The sequence below is a fragment of the Trachypithecus francoisi genome, unplaced genomic scaffold, assembly GCF_009764315.1.
Source record: "Trachypithecus francoisi isolate TF-2019V2 unplaced genomic scaffold, Tfra_2.0 Lachesis_group15, whole genome shotgun sequence".
NCBI classification, from domain to species: domain Eukaryota; kingdom Metazoa; phylum Chordata; class Mammalia; order Primates; family Cercopithecidae; genus Trachypithecus; species Trachypithecus francoisi.
In genome coordinates, this window is record NW_022681460.1 from 63,565,373 (window position 1) to 63,589,511 (window position 24,139).

Below are 24,139 nucleotides of genomic sequence, written 5' to 3' on the forward strand. Positions count from 1 at the left end.
TGTCCCTGCAAAGGACATGATCTCACTCCTTTTTATGGCTGCATAGTATTCCATGGTGTATATGTACCACATTTTCTTTATTTATCCAGTTTTTCACTGATGAGCATTTGGGTTGATACCATGTCTTTGAAGATAAGCACTTTAAAAGTAACACAGATTTGCTCACAAAAATGAGAATACTGGAGGAATGAAGACAAAAGCCAGGTTGAACGGATGATGGCATGAGTAAAAGGTGAGACCAGAAAGACAGCATATACAGGACACTTCCAAGGGGCTCAACTGAGGAGAAGAAGATGGAGGTAGGGCTTGGAGGAGAAGTTGCTGTGGAGTAGAGAGAGGGATGTCTTTAAGATGAGAGAGATTTGAACATATTTAAATGCTGATGGAAATAAGTCATTTATGAACGTGAAGCTGACAACACTGGAAAGAGAGGAAAACAATTGATGGGGCTAAGTTTCTGACGATGCAAGTGCCCAGGTAGAGAAAATAGCTGAGACAGGGAGAGGCAAGGAGGTAAGGGGGGGTGTGGACACATGTAAGGCTGTATTAGGATGTGATATTGAAGATGTTTCCTATAATGGCTTCTATTTGCTGAGTGAAATAGGAGATGAGATTGTCTGCTGAGGGTGAAGAGGGAAGACATAGGATAAGAGCCTCAAAGGAAAAAAGAATATTTGCAAAAATCATTTTGGAAAATGACAGAGACATGTAACAGGGAAAACAGTGCAGCTTTACCAGTTAGGACAGGAGACTCAGATGAGATCAAAAACCACGAATTTTGGGATGCCACTTAGCTGTGATTTCATGTGATTTTCTCCAGCTTCATTCAGTGGGGCAGGAAAAGCAACAGAAACATTGGTAGTTGGGAGTAATTCAAAGTCGAGGACAGAAGGGCAAGGGAACAAGGAGTTAAAGGTGTTAGGAAGAGAATGATTGAAGAAATGAACCTTAATATCTAGGCTGGCTCCAGATGGAATGAGGATGGGCAAGACTGGGAGGGAGAAAATAGGAGGACCAGGGAAATGCAATGGCTCAAAGGCTCAAAGCACAGCTATTTGGGAGTAAGAGATAAAGGTTTGGGATGATAAGAGGTTGTGGAGCTTTTTAATTATGATTTCAAAGGTGCATAACTCCTAGGTATTAGACAGTTCTGACAGGCCACGTATCACAGAAGTGTGTGTGTGTGTGTGTGTGTGTGTCTGACCAGCTGCCCTTCCTTTGGGGAACTTTCCCTCTGTCATTACATGTGGTACTGGTTGAACAGGTAATCCTAGAGCATCACCTGACCCCAACCTCACTAACAGTGGTTGGCATGGGATGCAGGCTGGTGAGTGAGTTCATCCACCTGGCTACAGTGATTGGTTCAAGGATAGGTGTATGACCTGGAAGAGATGATCAGGCTCTCCACTAATATTTTTTGCATGGACACTTGGAGACAAGGGGTATCTCTTTTTCTCGGCTCATGAGGGTTTTTTTTGGTTTTGTTTGTTTGTTTTGTTCTGATTTTTGCCCAGAATGGTCTCGAACTCCTGAGCTCAAGCATTCCACCCTTCTCAGCCTCCCAAAGTGCTGTGATTACAGGCGTGAGCCACATGACCACATCAGTTGTAAAAATCACGCAACTGCTTGTGATCATCTCTTCTGGTAGCATGGAGGAACCTATATGCGGAAGGAAAAAGTCCAACATGCAAAGACAAGCAAAATCAAATCGACATGAGAGATGGATAGAAGCAGAAAGAATCCAGACACCGATTCTGAATCCTTGGATCTAACCAAGCTAAAGTTAGTCTACCCCTGAATCTTTCAAGCAAGCCCCCAAAATTCTCCTGTCAGCTTAAGGTAATCTAAATTGGATTACTATAAGCTGCAATCTAGGATGTGAGTGACTGAAACAAAAGGAGATAAAAGTATAAGCACTGAGAAGGCCAAGGAACTAAAGATATAGGCCGGGTATGGTGGCTCATGTCTGTAATCCCAGCACTTTGGGAGGCCAAGGCAGGTGAATCACAAAGTCAAGAGATTGAGACCGGCCGGGCATGGTGGCTCAAACCTGTAATCCCAGCACTTTGGGAGGCCGAGACGGGGGGATCACGAGGTTAGGAGATCGAGACCATCCTGGCTAACACAGTGAAACCCCGTCTCTACTAAAAAAAATACAAAAAACTAGCTGGGCGAGGTGGCGGGCACCTGTAATCCCAGCTACTCCAGAGGCTGAGGCAGGAGAATGGCCTGAATCCAGGAGGCGGAGCTTGCAGTGAGCCGAGATGGCGCCACTGCAGTCCAGCCTGGGCGACAGAGCGAGACTCCGTCTCAAAAAAAAAAAAAAGAGATGGAGACCATCCTGGCCAACATGGTGAAACTCCGTCTCTACTAAAAATACAAAACTTAGCCAGGCATAGTGGCACATGCCTACAGTCCCAGCTGCTAGGGAGGCTGAGGCAGGAGAATCAATTGAACCCAAGAGGAGGAGGTTGCAGTGAGCCGAGATCACGTCACTGCACTCCAGTCTGGTGACAGACTGAGACTCCGTCTCAAAAAAATAAAATGAAAAGATATGATGCTGCATGAGTTGGCCTTACAGGCATTAAAGCTACCCAAGACGAAGGCAGCACCCAGTGGGATTAGCGAAGACACTTATGAACCACTTGCAAAAGTCTTAAGCAGGGCGAATAGATAGGTTTTTAGTAGGTAACCCCAAAGAGGTCTAGAAGAAAGTTATCTGCCTGTCAGCTAGCAGGAGCCTCAAATGAACCATGTTTTTATACAAAGGCAGAGGAATATGGTATGGAAGCACATAGCGGAAAGAGAAGCATACAGACCCCACTTGCTAATGAGAAGCGAAGTGAAGTGGATAAAATCACTACTGCATATGTCCAATAATGTGGATAAAATCACTACTGCATCAACTGGGTGAGACTTTCCAAGCCAAAGGCTGCATAACCATGAAATGCTTCCCCAGTGAAAACGAGACTCCAATTCTGAGTTGTAAGTATTATCAAAATATCAGTAAAGTAGACTTCTTTAACAGCTCCAGCCTGCTGCCCCTGAGTCTTGAATCAATTGCTGTTCATCTGTAAAACAGACCGTAAGGTAAAACTGGAAATTTCAGATGGGTCAAGCCTAAATTGTTTTCCCTAATTGAGATATTTTTATGCATCTATTTACATGTCACAGACAGTGACCAGAATAATCACCTAAGTAGCAAATATTACTATCACTCAAGTGTATTTGATAGAAGAGTTAGTATTAAATATTTTAAAGCCTTATGTAAAAATCATATCAAACTAGTGCATTTTATTGGAAAACATAAAATATACATGGATATTATAGAAGAACAAAATCTAACCTAAAAATTCAAAGCTGGCCTGCCAACTCTGGAATGATTGCCACAAAGGGAAATCCAACAACCAATTGGCATTTTAACAAAGAAGCAAATGGCTTTATTAAAAGATTTTCAATTTGTCCAAATGAAAAGCAATGTGTATATGAACTGTATACATGTACAGAATTTATTTTTCCCATTTCATATACCCTTTTCACTAGAAGTCCCTAAAGATCATATTCAAATATTTTTCATATTTCTATGTATCTTAAAGATCACTGTAGATCATTTTGTGTATGTTAAAGATCACTAGAGTCACATAGTGGAAATATTATATAAACATATATTTGGATAAATAGAATGAAATTTCCTGTAATAAACAGAAAGTACAGTACTAACCACTATGGATCATTTTTGGTCTCTTACATAAATCCTGATACATGATTAATGATACTAAATCAAAAATGAAAAAAAAATTTCATGTTTTGAAAATATTATTTAAAATATCTTTGAATAGTGTAGAAAATAAATTTCCCAAGAAACTAAATCAAGTTTATTAAAGATTATATTTGGAAAATGAAAACAAAGAGAACGGACAAAAACAATCTCCACTCTCATACACCCACATCCACCCGTAACTGCATTTATGGGTGCATGATTCAAGGTGGAGCAGAGCCACTCAAGCTCTGAGAGCCTCCAGAGACCCAGTGAAGTTACTTCCTCCACTCAAGGTGATTTTGGATCCAAAATAGCAGCCACGACTACATCTTTGGAGCATGTGAAAAGGGGTTGGTGGGGAAAACTGCAGGCCTCCCCCGGAGGAAATTCAAGACTGCCTGTCCTGCCTCTGGCCAGCCTAGTGACCTCAGTCAGGGCTGCGCAGGTATGTTTACTCACATGCAAAATGCTACTCAGACTGTCCGTGCACATAAAGGAGAAAGCCAGGCAGGGATGGCCGCTCCACAAGCAAAGCCTGGTCACTATCCCTCTGTGTGGTCTGTCATCCAACCAGTAGATGTCAAATTCATGTGCTTTCTTTTCGATTTTTCCTTTTTTTTCTTTTATCTTTTTTTTTTTTTGAATCATCCATTCTACATTTATTGGTAGTTTTCCTAAAAGAAGTTCTTCGCTATTTTTTCCCATTTTATCACTTATTTTCTGTAGCACTGTGGATTCTCGGGTTTTTAGTTATTTGAAGTATAACAATCAGTGCATTTGTCAAGCTTAAAAAATTAAAAATATTTTAATATAATCTAGGACTTAGTCCACATTCAAATTTTTACAACTATTGCAAGAATATTTTATGCTTTTTTAAATTCAAACCAAGATCCAATCTAGTTTCAGCCCTTGCAATTGATTGTTTCATCTCTTTAATTTCTTTTAGTCTAGAAGAAAGAAGCCAATAATTTGCTTATTATGACTTTGACCTTTTCTGTTTTGTTTTTTGAGACAAGGTCTCTCTCTCTTGCCCAGGCTGAAGTGCAGTGGCGCGATCTCGGCTCATTGCAACCTCCGCCTCCTGGGTTCAAGCAATTCTCATGTCTCAGCCTCTTGAGTAGCTGGGATTACAGGCACATGCCACCACACCGAGCTTATTTTTGTATTTTTTGTAGAGATGGGGTTTTGCCATGTTGACCAGGCTGACTTTGACTTTTTGATGACTCACAAACGGTTGGCTGTATATTTTTCATTTTCTCCTAATGTTTGGGTGCACTAGATCTATTTTTTCCCCTCTCCTTTAATTTCATGCTAGAGCTTCTTTTAAGGACAATAAAAAAATACATTTTATATGTTAGAAATAAGATAAATTGTCCAAAAGAGTAACACATTTTTCTCAGTGAAGAATATGATTCCCTGAAAAATCTGTAAAATAGAAATTTAAATGGAAAACAGAAAGTGACAGGAATTCATAATAAAATCCTGATCTTAAAAAGGTACCATTGCTGTGGGTGTTTTGGATATATTGGTGAATAAGACTGTATAGGATTTCTTCATCTTATAAGGTTGGGCTCACAATAAAGCTTTCCACTTTAAAGGACTGAGATCAGCCCTGCTGAAACATTAACAATTACCACCAGATGTAGTCTGGAAGCAACAGTCAGAACAGGCAAGTTTCTTTTTTTTTTTTTTTTTTTTTTTTTTTTTTTTTTTTTGAGACGGAGTCTCGCTCTGTCGCCCGGGCTGGAGTGCAGTGGCCGGATCTCAGCTCATGCAAGCTCCGCCTCCGGGTTTACGCCATTCTCCTGCCTCAGCCTCCGGAGTAGCTGGGACTACAGGCGCCCGCCACCTCGCCCGGCTAGTTTTTTGTATTTTTTAGTAGAGACGGGGTTTCAGTGTTAGCCAGGATGGTCTCGATCTCCTGACCTCGTGATCCGCCCGCCTCGGCCTCCCAAAGTGCTGGGATTACAGGCTTGAGCCACCGCGCCCGGCCACAGAACAGGCAAGTTTCTTACAGGACCTGAAACCTATGTAAGTTTGATCCAAATGAATTAAGTATATTGCTTTTGCTTTTTTGAAGAAATCATATAGCTTACACTTGTAAATCTGTCATTTATGGACATTAACTCTTTTTTTTTTTTTTTTTTTGAGACATAGTCTCACTCTGTTGCCCAGGCTGGAGTGCAATGGCACAATCTTGGCTCACTGCAGCCTCCATCTCCTGGGTTCAAGTGCTTTTCCTGCTGAGTAGCTGGGATTAGAGGCACGCATCACCACATCTGACTAATTTTTTGTATTTTTAGGAGAAACAGGGTCTCACCATGTTGGCCAGGCTGGTTTCAAACTTCTGACCTCAAATGATATGCCCTCCTCGGCCTCCTAAAGTGCTGGGATTACAGGCGTGAACCACCGTGCCCAGCCTAGATATTAACTCTTGATGGCAGGGGTATTTTTCTCCCTATATGCAAGCAGTTCCCACCAGCATCATAGAAATTCAGGAAAAGCCGAGTCTGTGTAGCAGAAGAGGCATGGCCTTTGAGGCAGGGCCAATAAGTTGTCCATCCTGGTTCCACCACTACCCAACCTCAACCTTGGATAGGTAACTCCATGTCTGAGCCCCAGAAAGGTTGTAAAATAAAAATGTCACAGCTTCTCTACATGGTTATTATGAGAACTACATTGGCTAGTAAAGCCCCTGACTTAAAATCGATACCCCCAATGTTAATCTCCCACTCCCATTTCCCAGTCTAACTCATGCAATCTGATGGAATTCTTCTGGATCCCAAAATGCTAGTAAATGAAATCATAGGCGTTTTTAACGCTGAGTGTTTATCTAAAGCTGACACTTTTGAGATCATTCTTGCAAGTGATGCATTCTCACTATATCATCAAAAGCATAAAATATTCACAAACTGATCAAATCTCAAAGACATGAGGAATCTGTAAAATTGGGAATTGTGTCCCATATCTTATGGCCACCTCTCTCAAGAGACACAGTGTTCAATGAAGAAGTGGTAAATGGCCTTGTGGGTGCCTATCTTGTCCGGTAGTCACATCTTTGAGGCAGGCACAGGTAACCAAGTGATGCTGATGTGAATGGATCAGTCTTTCAAGACACTTGACGATTTCATAATCAGGAAGAGCAAGGCTGGTCAGGTTCAAGCCTAGCATCTGGGACACCACCTCTCTGAAGTCTGCCAGCTGCAATATCAAACAGAAACTCATTAACTGGGAGAACAAAATGTATCAACTACTGCTGAACCAAATGCAACAAACAAAACACCTGCAGAAAACCCAGGTTTGCATGAGGGAGGGAAATTACCTACCCTCTTCCTAGTTCTCTCACTTATAAAATACCAGATTCCAGATAAGTCCCACAGCTGCCAACCTTCAGAGATTTCACAATCACTTTTCTGATGAGCCAACTGATGTGGTATTGGCTACTAAGTCAAGAATCCAAGTTAAGTAACCATGAATGAGACCTAGACCTCACTAAGTCTTCATTTTCTCATCTTCAGGTTGGGATTAACCATACACCTACCTCGGAGAGCTGTTCTGAAATTCAGATCACATGAAATGGTGATTGTGTGTGTGCTCTGCGTACTAGGAAGGACTAAACAAATGTTGGTGGGGTTGTGTCAATGGATGGTAAACATGCTTTCGGATTTTAGCTGGCTGATAACCTCTTACACTAAAAAATAATAATAATAATAACAAATAGCAAGAAAGTATAAGCTAATGAAAACAGGAAGATTTCTAAATTACTATCAAGTCACATCACACAGATTGCCATTTCACAAGCCATATTCCATGGGACTACTCTGGGACTTCTATTTCTCCACTGAAAGAAAAGTGGGGGGCTGGGGACAATGGTTGAAATATGCCTCATACCCCTTCAAATTCTCATAGGCTGGTTTCTGTGGTTCTAGGTTAATGCAAAAGCAGATAAATCAGGGCATCTGGCCAACACCTCATTAAAGGCACCCTCCATGTTAGAAAAGGGATGATCCAACCTGAGTACAGTTACATCCAAGAGAATGCCACCCAAACAGTCCCACCCCAGGTTCATTTGCTCTGCAACCTCCTTCCCTTGCAGAGTCCAATTTGGGAATGGTTTTAGTTGTTACAGTTTGAATTTTATGACACCTCAAGATTCTTATGTTGAAATCTAATGACCAATGTGAAGATATTAGGAGGTGGGGCCTTTGGCGGGTGATTAGATCATGAGGGTGGAGCCCTCATGAATAAGATTAGTGCCCTTATAAAAGAGGCCCCGGGGAGCTGCCTTGCTCCTTCCACCACGTGAGGACACAGCAAGAAGGGGCTGACTCTGAACCAGGAAGCTGTGCTCACCAGACACCTTGATCTTGGACTTCTCAGCCTCCAGAACTGTGAGAAAGAGATTTCTGTTATTTATAACCTACCCAGTAGATAGTACTTTGTTACAGCAGCCTGGAAGGACTAAGATACCAACCTAGTCTCCCTGATGAAAAAGTTTCTCTCAGACTTCCACCCTTTCCAATGTGGCCAAAGCTCTTCATTCTGAAGAAGTTTCCTTTCTGAGAACACTCATGGTGTCGTCTGGCTTTCCCCATCTCTGCCTGACACATGAACCAAAACAGAGGCAGCCAAAGCAGGGGGAAAAAAACCTAGGATCAGAGTCCACTCTATGCCCTTTTGAGCTTCAAAAGGAGAAACAGACAAAAGCCAAAAGCAATGGAGGTCAAGCTGCCCGGTACTTCTTGATGCCTGACCTCCTGATGGACTCACTAGATAAAATGCTCCTCCTTGTAGCCAACAAGCAAATGAGTACTTTTTTATGGCTTACATCTGTGCCTGGTCGGCCATCAAGTCTGGGTGCCACTGTTTGAGATTTGGAGCTGTTTTCTGCGACTGATCTCTGCTACAGATAAGGCTTGCCTCCTGAGGCCGAAGCCCTGGTTAACGTTAAGAGCTCTGTGATGATGCAAACTTCGGAGGTGATCACCTAACATAACAGAAACCTCCCCAGAACCAGAACCTGTTTTTTCACCAAAACTCTTCCACTGCTTGAATAAGAATGTATTTTCCTTTCCTACAATTTGTGCCATGAAAATGTGAACAATTTTTCTTAGCAGGGTGAATCATAATGGTTACTTAAATGCCAAAAGATGCTGGAGGGGCAGGTGGATATGTTGAAAAGATATAGAAAGCTTTGTAAATTGCTTTTGAATAAGTATGTGACTAGCTCTCGCTTCAGGAGCACATGTGTTAACATTGGAACAATACAGAGAAGATTAGCACAGCCCTCATGAAATGATGACATACAAAGTCATGAAACAGTCCATAGTTTTTAAAAAAGAAATGCATGAATAATTATTAATATCCAGCTCTTGAATTGTCCTGTCATTTCCTAAACAAGGTTTCATCACCAGATTTAGACCCACCTGCTTTTCTCTCTTTTCTGCTTCTTCCAAAGATTTTTTTAGTGTCTTCATTTCACTGGTTACCACTTCTATTATGTTTCTGGCCCTTTCTTTATTCTCCTCAGCCTCATGTTCTGTGGTATCCAGTTCTGACTTGACAGACATGAGCTTTTTCTCAGCTTTCTCCTTCATCTTCTCCAGCTGGTCTCTGGATTTGTTTAGATCTTCAATGGCTTTAGTCTGTTCCAAAGTTTTAATCTAGGAAGTCAAGAGAATGCTGATAACTCCTTTCGTATTTATTTAGGAAAACTGTATAAACATGACATATCAGAAGTCAATGGAATTCGCTTCATACCGTTTTTATAAATAAAGAATTGAGTTCATCTCAAACAGTTACAGATTTTGCTAAGCATATGTGCTGGACAAACATGTCTTAAGACAGTTACAGCTAAAAAGAACATATTAGAGTACACTTATTTGAAAAATCAATGAGATAAAACTGTAGACAGCATAATTCTGGGGTCAGATTTTAAAATTAAGCCTGCTGGTATATGCACACACACTCTATGAGCTCCATAAGCAAAAGCAGCTTCAACTTTCTGCCCCGACCAATGGGACATTGCTGGTATATAAACATTAGGGAGAGCGAAATGTCCCCTCTTCTAATGCTCTATCCCATGAGAGCTCCACCTCAAATCCACCTCAGCAAGTCTTCACAACTGCTGTGAGGAAAATATAGATGGGCAGTTTTTCAGAAGCGTTTCTAACTTTACCAGTGAGTCTGGGAGGTGAACAGCTGCAACTGTGGGGAGGAGTGGTGTCTTCCTCTGAGAAGCTGTCCTAAGATCTTAAAGCCAAAACACACAGTATGCTGGAGGGTGAGGCACATTCTCTGTATTAGTTTATTATTTAAGATTAGGCCAGAGTTGCTTACAAAAAGAATTTAAGGCCAGGCGTGGTGGCCTCATGTCTGTTATACCAGCACTTTGGGAGGCCAAGGCGGCCAGGTTACCTGAGGTCAGGAGTTCAAGATCAGCCTGGCCAACGTGGTGAAACCCCATCTCTACTAAAATAAATAAATAAATAAATAAATAAAATACAAAAATTAGCCAGGCATGGTGGCAGCACCTGTAATCCCAGCTACTCAGGAGGTTGAGGCAGGAGGATTGCTTGAACCCAGGAGACGGAGGTTGCAGTGAGTCAAGATTGTGCAATTGCACTCCAGTCTGGGCAACAGAGTGAGACTCAGTCTCAAAAAAAAAAGAATGAAATTCTGACACATACTACAACATGGATGAGCCTTGAAAACACGCTAAGTGAAATAAGCCAGACGCGAAAGGGTTAATGTTGTATAACTCCACTTAGATGAAGTACAGAGAATAGGCTAATTCATAGAAATTGTATAGAAGATAGAAGTCACCAGGAGCTGGGGAAGAGGAGAAATGAGAGCTATTATCTGATGGGCACAAAGTTTCAGTTTGAGACTATGGAAAAAATTCTGGAAGTTGATAGTGATAATGGTTGTACAACATTGTACACTGAATTGTATACTTAGTAATGTTAAAGTGATATATATTATGTTATTTTTATTTTAGCACAATAAAAAAAGAATTTGAAGCAACTTCACACAGACACAAATGTTTTGACTAATCATTAAAAACAATACAAATGAGCTACAATTTAGTATCCACTAGGTTGGCTAAAATAAAAAAGACAGACAATCACAAGTGTCAGCAAGGATGTGAGGAAACTAGAACTGTCATACACTACTGGTGGGAATGTAAAATGGTGTGGCTACTGTGGAAAATAGTTTGCCAGTTTTTAAAATATTAAACATAGAATTACCACATGACCCAGCAATTCCATTCCTAGGTGTATGGGCAACAGAACTGAAAACTTATGCCCACACACAAACTGTACACAAATGTTCATAGAAGCATTATTCATAATCACCAAAAAGTAGAAACAACCCAAATGCCATCAGCTGGTGAATGGAAAAACAAAATGTAGTATAGCCATACAATGGACTATCATTCAGCAGTAAAAAAGAATAGAGTACTGTGACATGCTACCACATGGGTAAACCTTGAAAACATCATGCTAAGGGAAAGAAGCCAATTGCAAAAAAGAACACATATTCTATTATCCCATTTATATGAAAGATCCAGAAAAGGCCAGGGGTTACTGGGAGGGCAGAATGGGGGAGCAACCATTTATGGGTACAGGGTTTCTCTTGGAGGTGATGAAAATGTTCTGAAACATGATAGTGGTGCCATTTGCTGTATGTACATATACTAAAAATCACTAAATTGTACACTTTTTTGAGACAGGGTCTTGCTCTGTCACCCAGGCTGGAGTGCAGTGGCACAATCTCAGCTCACCGCAGCCTCTGCTTTCTGGTTTTGAGCAATTCTTGTGCCACAGCTTCCCCCGTAGCTGGGATTACAGGTGTGCGCTACCATGCCCAGCTAATTTTTGTATTTTTAGTAGAGACATGATTTTGCCATGCTGGCCAGGCTGGTCTTGAACCCCTGGCCTCAAGTGATCCTCTCACCTTAGCCTCCCAAACTGTTGGGAATACAGGTGTCAGCCACTGCACCAGGCCTAAATTGTACACTTTTAAAAAGGGAATTTTATGATATATCAATTGTATCTTGATAAAGCTGTTATTTGAAAGTGCATTTACAAGGAAGCTCTTTAAAAGGATCAAAATAAATTAACTTGAAATAAATAAATAAACATATCAGTAAGGAATGAATAGACAAAGAGCAAACAAAGACCAGTACAGCTCTGAATTTAGTTCTGCGCTTCCTGGCAATTGAGATAAAGTGTTCAGGTATATTCTCAAAGAAAAAGCATTATTTGGTGTTTTCGTTTTGTGGTTAAATCATTTAAAAAAAAAAAAATGTAAGAAAGTAACAGAATAAAAGATACCAAATAATAAGTATTTGCTGTCTTCTTCCTTCCCTCCTGACCTTTCTTTCCTAAGAAGAAAAGATGTTTTATTGATGCATCTACTTTTTTTTTTTTTTTTTTTGAGACGGAGTCTCCCTCTGTTGCCCAGGCTGGAGTGCAGTGGCTCGATCTCCGCTCACTGCAAGCTCCTCCACCTCCTGGGTTAACGCCATTCTCCTGCCTCAGCCTCCCTAGAAGCTAGGACTACAGGCGCCCACCACCACGCCCAGCTAAGTTTTGTATTTTCAGTAGAGACGAGGTTTCACCATGTTCGCCAGGATGGTCTCGATCTCCTGACCTTGTGATCCACCTGCCTCGGCCTCCCAAAGTGCTGGGATTACAGGCGTGAGCCACTGCGCCCAGCGCATCTACTTTTATCTAATTGCTTCTAGCGTAGAATTTGGGTAAAGGGGGAGATAGGAAGGAAGCAAGCCAGGGAGGCTAAATGACCTATATGGTAAAGAGCTGAGAGAGAAGTAGGGAGAAAGATGAAGAATTCTGTGCTAACTAGGCTGCGGGGAAGCCTTCTTGAAGAAATCTAGAATCATGCAAGAGGGAACTGTGAGAAGGCATTGGTGTTGTGCAGCAATGTAATGAGAGAGAAAGGGGAATGAGAATGTTGCTGCCCCTGATGAATGAAATCTCTTTGTGTTTTTTTACTGATGATAATAAAACTAACAACTGTCATTTAGTTGCTCAACTCCTGATTATGTATTGCTAAAGGGCTTTGTGATGACTGTGACTTATGTTGGTGACATTTGGAGACTACTGTCACAGATTGAAATCTCTCCCTAGGGTTGGGCTTAGAGTGCATCTTCACTGTGGCTGAGTATCTGAATCATGGCACAAGTCAGCCTGTTCTACATTCTGAAGGTTCTCACTATCCCACTAGAAAGTCTGAGGAATGGGGAGCAACTGTTCTAAGACGAGGACATGATCTAGAGGAGATGTGACTGCTTGGGATATAGATGTCCAGATGGAAAAAAAAAATCAAATTTATTTATACCATTTTGTGTGACATCACTAAACTGAGGAATCTTGAGTCAAATACCTGCTGAACTCATAAACCAGAAACCAGTTTTGGCCAGGCGCAGTGGCTCACACCTGTAATCCCAGCACTTTGGGAGGCCGAGGCGGGTGGATCACGAGGTCAGGAGGTCGAGACCCTCCTGGCTAACACGGTGAAACCCCGTCTCTACTAAAAATGCAAAAATTAGCCAGGCGTGGTGGTGGGCACCTGTAATCCCAGCTACTGTGGAGGCTGAGGCAGGAGAATCACTTGAACCCAGGAGGCGGAGGTTGCAGTGAGGAGAGACCACACCATTGCACTCCAGCCTGGGTGACAGAGTGACACTCCATCTCAAAAAAAAAAAAAAAAAAAAAACAGTTTTGACCTACTATAACCCATAGAACTTCTTAAGGCACAACACTTCTTTTGCTATAGTCTGAATGTTTGCGTCCTCCTAAATTCATATGTTGAAATTCTAACCACCACAGTGTAATAACATGGGAAGGTGATCAGGTTATGAAGGCAGAGCCATCACGAATGAGATTAGTGCTCTTACAGAAGAGGGTCCAGAGAGCTGCCTCAGCCCTTCCATCATGTGAAGACACATCAAGAAGGCATCATCTATGAACAAGGAAGCATGCTCTCCCCAGACATCAAATCTGCTGGCACCTTGATTTTTAGCTTCCCAGCCTCTAGAACTGTAAGAAATTTCTGTTGTGTATAAGCCACCCCGTTTATGGTATTTTGTGATAGCAGCCTTAATAGACTAAGATAACTTTCTTTCTTTTTTTTTTTTTCAGATGGGGATTCACTCTTGTCGCCCAGACTGGAGTGCAGTGGCACAGTCTCAGCTCACTGCAACCTCCGCCTCCCGGGTTCAAGCGATCCTCCTGCCTCAGCCTCCAGAGTAGCTGGGACTACAGGCGCATGCCACCACTCCCGGCTAATTTTTGTATTTTTAGTAGAGACGGGGTTTCACCATGTTGGCCAAGATGTTCTCAATCTCCTGACCTTGTGATCTGCCCGCCTCAACCTCCCTTAGTGCTGAGAGACTAAGACACCTTTCTAGACAGAGAGGAGGTCGATGGCAGACATTCTCAGACAGGTTTGTAGCTATTGACCTGGCTCCATCCAAAGGAGATTAAATCCCTTGGAAATTGGCAGCTTCTATGAAACTTACAATCAAGAAGGCATAAGAACAACTGCTGCAGCTTCAGAACTATGCAGAAAATAAAATGTCAACAGCTGGGAGAAAAAATTCTAAGTGAGCAACAGAGCCAATGAAACATATCGCCAGTAGAGCAGACACCTGAGACAGGGAAATAGCACCCACTAAGTGCAGGTCTACAGGGGCCAACCTTGCAGACCGTTTATGGATCCCAAGTTATCAAAATGCTTATTTGATTATGAACTGCATAGTAGATACCAATACATCAGAGCATTGTCTCAGTGTTAATGCCTACATGTGCTGATTGTATTGTGGTCATGTAAAAGAATGCCCTTGTTCTTAAGTGATACGTGGGAAGATATTTGGGGGGTGAAGTGTCATGATGTTTGCTACTTACTCTCACATGCTTTGGCAAAAGTAAAACATCTATCTCTCTCTCTCCGGGCAAAATATAGTAATCAGTAAAATATTAACAATCTATGTGAAGGGTAAAAGAGTATCTATTATACTATTCCTGCCATTTTCTACAGATTAGAAAGTTTTCAAAACACTTGAATATTTTCAAAACAAGAAGTTGGGAAAGGGAAAGTATTGATCATGGATCCTACTAGTAGAATTTTTTAAATATATATATACATATTTATAAGCAACATAAGCATATTGCTCAAAATAATATATTCTGTAGACCACTAAACATTTTACAAAATGGGGACATTACATTGATTAAGTAAATATCAATTTTTAAAACAAAGTGATCTCCCTTTAAAACAAAGAAATTCCTTTCACATACAAACTATCTCACTGCTACAAAGAAAATATGTGGCAAACGGTAAATTGCTGGGATTGGTATGTTGAATTTTAAACCTTGTATCTATAAAAGAACAGATACATTCAGCCTATCTGTTCAGATTGGGAAAACATTTACAATGGGCTATCTACCAAAGATGATGGAACACAGCTTGGAGGTCTAGAAACTCATGAATCAAGTCCTAATGAGAAGAAGTTGTTGCCAAGAATCTCTAAAAAATATGAGACTTTATCAGAATCCTCAGGGCTGCCTGAATCTTTATTCCCAGGAAGCAAGAACAAGTAATGTCACTCTGAGCCAAGCCACCAGGGCAGAACAGGGAGCCAACGGTGGTGAAGAAAGCCTCAAACCCAACAGCAGATTCCTGAGAGTGGAGTGGGACTAAGTTGGTTTCTTAATCTTCCTAAGGGAACTCCTCAGACCCAGCTCAGAGTTCAGCAAGAGACTGTGCCCCTAATTTTCTTCCAGTGGGACACAACTGGTCATAAACAAGATTGATGTGCCGTTCCGACTCTAGCAAAGGCAGAGAAGGTTCCAAGTGTGCTTCTCTGTGATAAACACTGTATCTATTGTCTGCTTCCTTAAAGAAAAGAATTTTAAAATCCGGTGAACAATTATCTCATGTTATAAGGGTCAAAGGCCCAGAAAGGGAAGATGACTAAATTTAATTTTTGATGTGTTGGCTTCCTGAGAGGATCTGAATTCTCCAGCTGGAAGATTTCAAGAAGCTGCATTGAAAACACCACCCAGTAGGAGCCAGGAAGTGAGCACAGGCTCTCTGAATGGGATAGGACAGCAAAGTGGGAGAGTCTTTTGATGGCCCAAATAGATACTGTGTCCCTCTTTGAAAAGGACACAAAAATTTAACTAAGTAGAAAACATTATCAAGATGGCTAACTAAAGGCAACCAACACTGATCTCTACCACAAAGACGGACCAAAACAACAAATAACCACACAACAAACAGTATCTAGGGAGGAACACTGGAATTCCGCAAGGAAGTGACAAAGACCTTCTGAGATGCAAAAACTCAGGAGGGCAGCATAGAAAGGAAAACAAAGCAGTCAGCCAGGATCAGCTTGGAGCAAAGAGAGACTTCCCACTGCAGGAAAAAGGTAAGTGGGAGATCCCCAGCAGTCCACATGCACACCATGGACACCTATAAACTTAGCTACTGGAGACTTCAGCCCTTACAGGACACAAGCCCAGTATAGGCAGCTGCCCGGAGTCTATGTGACCTCATTATTCTAGAGAGGAAATTTATGCTGAGGCAAACTCACTTTCTGAGACTGAAAGTGCATGCTCCCCAGAGCCCAACAGCCACCTACCCATGGCCTTCTGCCATGACCACTGGCAATCCGCCCCCACTTTCAGTGGTAGGACCACCTCATCCCTGCATGTATCACCAGAGGCCCAAGGACCAGCCTGCCAAGCATCTCCATCCCCAGCAAAGCCACACCACAGCCTCCACAAAACACCACACCCTGAAGTAGTCACAGATACTGCTAACACTGATTACAGCTAAAGAAATCATACAGAGACTACACAACTGTACCCTCCCAGAACCAAAGCCAAAACACTCTACCCAATCAACAATACAGTCCATATCTACAGGAAAAAGTCTTTCCCTACCAAAGCTGCTTCATAAAATTGGAAGAACTGCTTGTTTCAACAGATGTACAGATATAAACATAGGGACACAAGACACATGAAAAAAGCAAGTACACCTCCACAGGAACACAATAAAACTTCAGTAACAAATCCCAAAGAAAAGGGCCTCTATGAAATGCTTGACAAAGAATTCAAATAATGATCTTAAGGAAACTCAATGAAATAAAAGAGAACACAGATAATTCAATGATCTGAATAAGAAAGTCAGCAAAGAGATAAATATAAAAAAAAAAGAACCAAGGTTAAATCTTGGAACTGAAGAATTCAATTAATAAAATTAAAAACATTATTGAGAGCTTCAACAATAGACTAGATCATGCTGAAGAAATAATTTCTAAACCTGAAAACAGGTCTCTTGAAATAACCCAGCCAAAAAAAGAAAAAATAATGAAGAAACTCTATGTGGCATAGGAGCACCATTAAGTGAACAAATATTTGCATTATTGGAAGTTACAGAAGAAAAAGAGATGGAAAATGCATTAAAATCCTGTTTAATGAAATACTAGTTGAAAATGTCCCGAATCTTGTGAGAGATATGGACAGACAGAGACAGGAAGCTCAAAGATCCCCAAATAGATTCAGCCTAAAAAGGTCCTCTTTCAGGAATATTAAAGTCTAAAAGTCAAAAGTCAAAGACTAAAAGAGAATTCTAAAAACAGCAAAAGAAAAGCATAAAGTCACATATAAGTGAAATTTCCATCAGATTAACAGTGGATTTCTCAAGAGAAATGTTACAGGTTAGGAGAAAATGGGAGTCAAGTGCTAAAAGGAAAAAAATGCCTATCAACAATACACAGCCACTATGCTTCAAACAAGAAAGAGAAACAAGTTTTTCCTAGACAAGCGCAAACTGAGGGAACTCATCACCATTAGACAAGTCCAAGAAGAAATGTTTAAGAGTCCTACACCTAGAAGCAAAAAGATTATATTTACCAGAATGAAAACACATGAAAGTTAAAACTCACTATTAAAGCAGATACACAGATGGGAAAGAGAAAGTCATCAAATGTTATCACTACAAAAATCACCAAACTGCAAACTGCAAAGATAAACAATGAGAGGAAAAAAGGAATAAACAATATATTAAAAAAACAGAAAACAATTACCAAAATGAAAGGCCTAAGTCTTCACTTATAAATAGCAACCTTGAATGTAAATGGTTTAAATTCCTCAATTAAAAAATATAGACTGAAAATACATTTATGTTCAAGGTCAACCCCTGTAGACCCACTTAGTAGGGGGCATTTTTCTGTCTCAAGTACCTGCTCTACTGATGCCATCGCAAACAAACAACAAAATGGTAATAACAAGTTCTTACTTATCAGTAATAACATTGAATGTAAATGGTCTAAGCTCTCCAATTAGTGGCTAAATGGATTTTGTTAAAAACTCAACTATATGCTGCCTATAAGAAATTCACTTCACCTGTAAAGACACACATAGACGAAATGTGAAGAGATGGAAAAAGATAATTTAAGCAAACAAAAGCCAAAATCAAGCAGAACTAGCTATACTTAACAGAAAACAAGCTAGATTTTAAGTAAGCAAAAGATGAAAACGGTGATTATATAATGATAAAAAGAACAATTCAACAAGAGGATGTAACACTTGTAAATATATATGTATACAACACATCCAGATACATAAAGCAAATATTGTTAGAGATAACGAGAGATAAATTCCATTATAAAAATAGTTGAGGTCTTCAACACCTCACACTTGGTATTGGACAGATCCTGTAGACAGAAAATCAACAAAGTAGCCTTGGACATAAACTATACTATGGAACAATTTTACCTAACAAACATTTACAGAATATTTCATTCAACTACTGCAGAATACATGCTCTTTTCATCAGCACATGGAACATTCTCCAGAATAAACCATACGTTAGACCACAAAACAAGTCTCAACAAATTTTTTTAAAATAGAAATCATATCAAGTATCTTTTAAGACCACAGTGGACTAAAACGAGAAATCAATCACAAGAGAAACTTTGGAAATTATACAGATACATGAAAATTAAACAACATGCACCTGAATGACAAATGTGTTCAAGGAAGAAATTAAGAAGAAAATCCAAAAAATTCTTGAAATAAATGAAAATAGAAGCACAACATATTAAAAAACGGTGAAATACAGCAAAAGCAATACTAAGAGAAAAGTTTATAGCAATAAATGCCAACATCAAAAAGATAAAAAGGTTTTTTGTTTTAAAATGGTGGCATAGGCCAGACCCAGTGACTTACGCCTGTAATCCCAACAACTTGGGCAGCACAGGTGAGTGGATCACCTGAGGCCAGGAGTTTGAGACCATGCTGGCCAAAATGCTGAAACCCCATCTCTACTAAAAATACAGAAGTTAGCCGGGGGTGATGGCACATGCCTGTAATCCCAGCTACTTGGGAGGCTAAGGCAGGAGAATCACTTGAACCCAGGAGGCAGAGGTTGCAGTGAGCCGAGATCACGCCATTGCACTCCCACCTGGGCAACAGAGTGAGACTCTGTCTCAAAAAAACAAACAAACAAAAAAAAAAAAACTGCAGCATAGAAGCAAGCTGGTGGCACTGCTCCCCCAAACCCCAAGATACACAAAAACAAAAACAAATATACAGCACCAAGATTATCACCAGCAATAGCCCAGAACTCAAATATAAGGATGAGACAGTTCCTGGAGCCAGAGAGAAGTGAAAAATCTCTAAGCAGAGAGTAAGAAAATCAGACTTCCGTAGCCACAATGCCTCTCCCCACAGTCTTCCCAGCACCACAAGGACAGAAAACCTTCCCAGACTCATGGTTTCTACAATGGAAAAAGTAAGATCGAGGTGAACAACCAACTTCCCCAACATCTTAAGTTCCCTAGTAAAAGGCCAGTTTCTGCCTCAACCCACAGAAAGCATCTACTTTGAGTACCTGAAGAGAAAAATATATCTGAGGACAGCCAGAGACAAACAGGGGAGATAGCTCTTTAACTTGACCAAAGGAAATGCCAAAACAGAGTGGCATCTTGTTCAGCAGGACCACATTGTAGGACGTATGTTCCATACATCTCCTGGGCACGAACTCTAGCTAGCCTCCCACACTGCCAGAATATCCCCTTTGGGACATTTCCCATTTGGGACAGGCAATGCTCCAATCATTTACTGAAGCTGAGGCAAACACAGGCTTGAGGCATCATCAATCTATGTATCAATACTATTCTACCATAATAAAGCGCGAAGTCCTGTCATTCACAGCAACATGGATGAGTCTAGAGGACTTTATGTAAAGTGAAATAAGCCAGGCACAGAAAGAGAAATACCACATATTCTCACTCATATGTAAAAGCTAAAAAAGTTGAGTGCATAGATGCAGAGAGTAGAATTGTGGTTACCAGAGGCTGGGAAGGGTGGGGCAGGGTTTAGGAAAAGGTTGATTAATGGATACAGAATTACAGCTGGATAAAAGGAATACGTTTTAGCGTTCTAAAGCACTATAGGGTGATTCTAGTTAACAATTTATTGTACATTTTCAAATAGCTAGAAGATTTTGAATGTTTCCAACAAAAATAAATGATAAATATTTGAGGTGACGGATACACTAATTACCTTGATTTCTTCATTATACATTGTATACATGCATCAAAATATCACTCTGTATCCCAAAAATATGTACAATTGTTATGTGCCAACTAAAAATGAAAGAAAAAGGTGTAACTAAGCAAGAATGTAGCAGAAATCAAAGATGGATGTTCAGCTTCGCAGTCTGGGCTCACTCCATCTCCTTCCCTACCACAGGAGCGTGTGTCAAAATCAGGGTAATTAGCTGTATTCATCGCCTCAAACATTTACCATTTCTTTGTGTTGGAAACATTCAAAATCCTCTTTTCTAGCTATTTGAAGATACACAATAAAGTATTGTTAACTATAGCCATCCTATACTGTTATAGAACAGCTGTAATTTTGTAGCCGTTAACCAAGGACCTTTCTCAGTTCCTAATAAGAACACACCCTTCTGTTCCTTCACCATCTGACCCCTAGGAGCATGCCTCTTGCTGGAGATCTGCTTGCTGTACACGTTCAGAAGTGGGAAGAGCTCAAAGCAGTCCCAGAAATCCAGTGGATCTACATCATCAGAGCTGAGTATGAAATGGGAGCTTAGGGGGAAAAAATTAAGGAAGGCTATACTCATTGGGTTGGAGAAAGTTCTGGAGTAGGGAAGGAATGTGGGGAGGCTGTCTTGTCTGGGAGATATAAAGAGAGTTAGAAAGTTGGAGAGAACTTCACAGGTGGCTGAAGAACGTTAATCCCTTTTGGTGTTTCCTTGAAAGACGGCAATGAAGAGAATGAGCTTTCCATTAGTTTTTGGTTGTCTGACTGCTGATCTTTGGCCACAGCTCCTTACTAAGTTTGGGCCACATGATATAGGCTGATAGCTGATGACTCTCCACTAAATAGCTATTCTTACTTTCTTTCTTACTGTACAGAATAAAGACCCATTTCTCAGACTGACTTCACTTAAATGAGGTCCAGGGACTAAGTTACTAAGTTCTGGCCAATGGAGACATAAGAAGTGCTGTATCATTCCTGGAAAGCAGCACACAAAGTGTCCTTCCACTGTTCCTCCTTCCTGATGACTAGAGTGAAGCTGGAGCCCCAGCAGCTAGCTTGGCCTAGAAGATGGCATTGAGGACTAAAGCTATTGCTAGGATACTGAAGCAAAAGGTTGAAAACTGAGGTTGCCAGGTGCTTCTTTCCAGTGAGAAGGTAGTAAACGCCTCTCCTCTCTAAACCACTGATATTATGGGGTGTTTCGACATATTGAGCTGAAACTAATGATAACTGATACAGGCCATAAAGCACCTAGCATAATATGAATTATGCAAAGCATAATTCCTCCTCTGCCATTCTGCCACATGATTTCAGTACTTGGCATTTGCATTTGTGTATAAAGCTATGTCTGTGCCAATGAGTAGTTATCCTGGGCTAAAGAGAAAATGGTAAAGGCAGAGTTAACATATAAATGTGTTCATGCAAAGTGAAGGCCAAACTATGTCATGGCATAGGCACAAATCAAGTATCTGCAGTATTAAAATAAAACACATGGTACAATGACTCCTATACCCTTAGGGAAAATAAACTTTAGACATGCTAAACTCAAAAGAACTTGTATCATGAGCAGTTGGTACCACACATTCTTATTAATGGATGTATTTGCTCATTTTCACATGCTATAAAGAAATACTTGGCTGGGCACGGTGGCTCATGCCTGTAATCCCAGCACTTTGGGAGGCCAAGGCGGGTGGATCACCTGAAGTCAGGAGTTCACAACCAGCCTGGCCAACATGGTGAAACGCCATCTCTACTAAAAATACAAAAAATTAGCCAGGCATGATGGTGCACACCTGTAATCCCAGCTACTCAGGAGGCTGAGACAGGAGAATCTCTTGAACCTGGGAGGCAGAGGTTGCAGTGAGCCGAGATCACACCATTGTACTCCAGCCTGAGTGACAGAGCAAAACTCCACCTTAAAAAAAAGAGAAAGAAAAAAGAAATAACCGAAACTGGGTAATTTATAACGGAAATAAATTTAATTGACTCACAGTTCTGCATCGCTGAGGAGACCTCAGGAAACTTACAATCATGGTGGAAGGGGAAGCAGGAATGTCTTACATAGTGGCAGGCAAGAGTGACAGCATGTGAAGAAGAAACTGTCAAACACTTATAAAACATCAAATCTCATGAGAACTCACTCACTATCATGAGAACAACATGGGGAAAACCGCTCCCGTGATCCAATCACCTCCCTCCCTCAACACATGGGCATTACAACGCAAGATGACATTTGGGTAGGGACACAGAGCCAAACCATATCAATGGTGATTTTAGTAAAATAATCTATCACATAGAATTAATATCCCTAATTTTTTAAATTCTATTTTATCCTTTGTTTTGATTTCTAAACTGATATGGATTTCATAATATTAAGAAATATAATAAGATTAAGAAATTTCTATATAGTTTTAAGTTTGTACACATGTAAATAATATTATAATAAAATTATTTTAACTCAACACAGGTGGAGAAATTCATGAAAAAAACATTTTTCTTGCAAAAAGGATTTCTATAATACTTATGTTTGACTGCCAAATTAAAATGTAATAGTATCTGGAAAGGTCTACCTTTTCTTGGTCTAGAATTCAGGAGTAAATTTACAGCATGGGTCTTAAAACAGAAGATTTGTATAACCTAGGCATCAAGGTCTTCAATCATGGTTTTGAAACAGACATAGAAATGACTACAGGCCAGGTGCGGTGTCACCCTTGTAATCCCAGCACTTCGGGAGGCCAAGGCAGGCGGATCACGAGGTCAGGAGATCAAGACCATCCTGGCTAACGTGATGAAACCCCGTCTCTACTAAAAATACAAAAAATACAAAAAATTAGCCGGGCGTGGTTGCAGGTGCCTGTAGTCCCAGCTACTCAGGAGGCTGAGGCAGGAGAATGGCGTGAATCCAAGAGGCGGAGCTTGCAGTGAGCTGAGATAGCGCCACTGCGCTCCAGCCTGAGCAAAAGAGTGAGACTCTGTCTCAAAAAAAAAAAAAAAAGAAAGAAAGAAAGAAACAAGTACAAAAGCTTTCACCCAAATGTTCATAGCAGCCTTGTTCAGAATAGCCAAAAGTGGAAACAATCTAAATGCTCATCAAATGCTGAATGGACAACCAAAATGTGGTATATCCATACGATGAAATATTCTTCATCCATAAAAAGGAATTATGATGGTTAATTTTATGTATCAATTTGGCTGGGCAATCATACCCAGATATTTGGTCAAATATTTAAATGGATAGACTTTGCATAAAGCAGAGTGCCCTCCATAATGTGGGTAAGCTTCATTCAATCAGTTGAAGGCATAAGCAGAACAAGACAATGAGCTTCCCTGAACACACGGAAAATCTGCCAGCCTTCATATTTTTACTACCACATCAGCTCTACCTGGGTCTCCAGTCTGTCAGCCCATCCTGCTAGTCTCCATAATTGTGTGAGCCAATTCTTTAAAATAAATAAATCCATGTAGATAGATGATTGATTGATAGATGTAGATATTTATATTAGATATTTATATCTACATATATCTGTCTGCATACACACAAACACACATACACACACGCGCGCACGCACAAACACACATACACACACGCGCGCCCGCGCGCACACACACACACACACCTCCTATTGCTTCTGTTTTTCTGGAGAACCCTGACCAATACAGGAATGAAGTACTGATCCATGGTACAACATGGGATGAACCTTGAAAATACTAAGTATACTCATACTAAGTAAAAGAAGTGATATGGTTTGGCTGTGTCACCACCCAAATCCCA

At 40.7% G+C, this 24,139-nt stretch overlaps 1 protein-coding gene and 1 non-coding gene across 2 annotated transcripts in view; one reads left to right on the forward strand and one right to left on the reverse strand.

The window, feature by feature from the left end:
* Nucleotides 1–6,572: 6,572 nt before the first annotated feature.
* The window catches only part of CCDC170 (coiled-coil domain containing 170), a 96,072-nt gene continuing 78,505 nt past the window's right edge, over nucleotides 6,573–24,139 (reverse strand). Inside the window, exons 9-10 of the mRNA XM_033235049.1 lie at nucleotides 9,187–9,423; nucleotides 6,573–6,961 (exon numbers count right to left, since the gene is read on the reverse strand). Coding sequence (XP_033090940.1) covers nucleotides 6,761–6,961; nucleotides 9,187–9,423 — 438 coding nt within the window. The 3' untranslated portion in view covers nucleotides 6,573–6,760. The remainder of the gene's footprint in view (nucleotides 6,962–9,186; nucleotides 9,424–24,139) is intronic.
* Nucleotides 8,987–9,093, forward strand: LOC117098132. Its single transcript, XR_004443192.1, has one exon. It is a non-coding gene; the product is annotated as a U6 spliceosomal RNA (small nuclear RNA).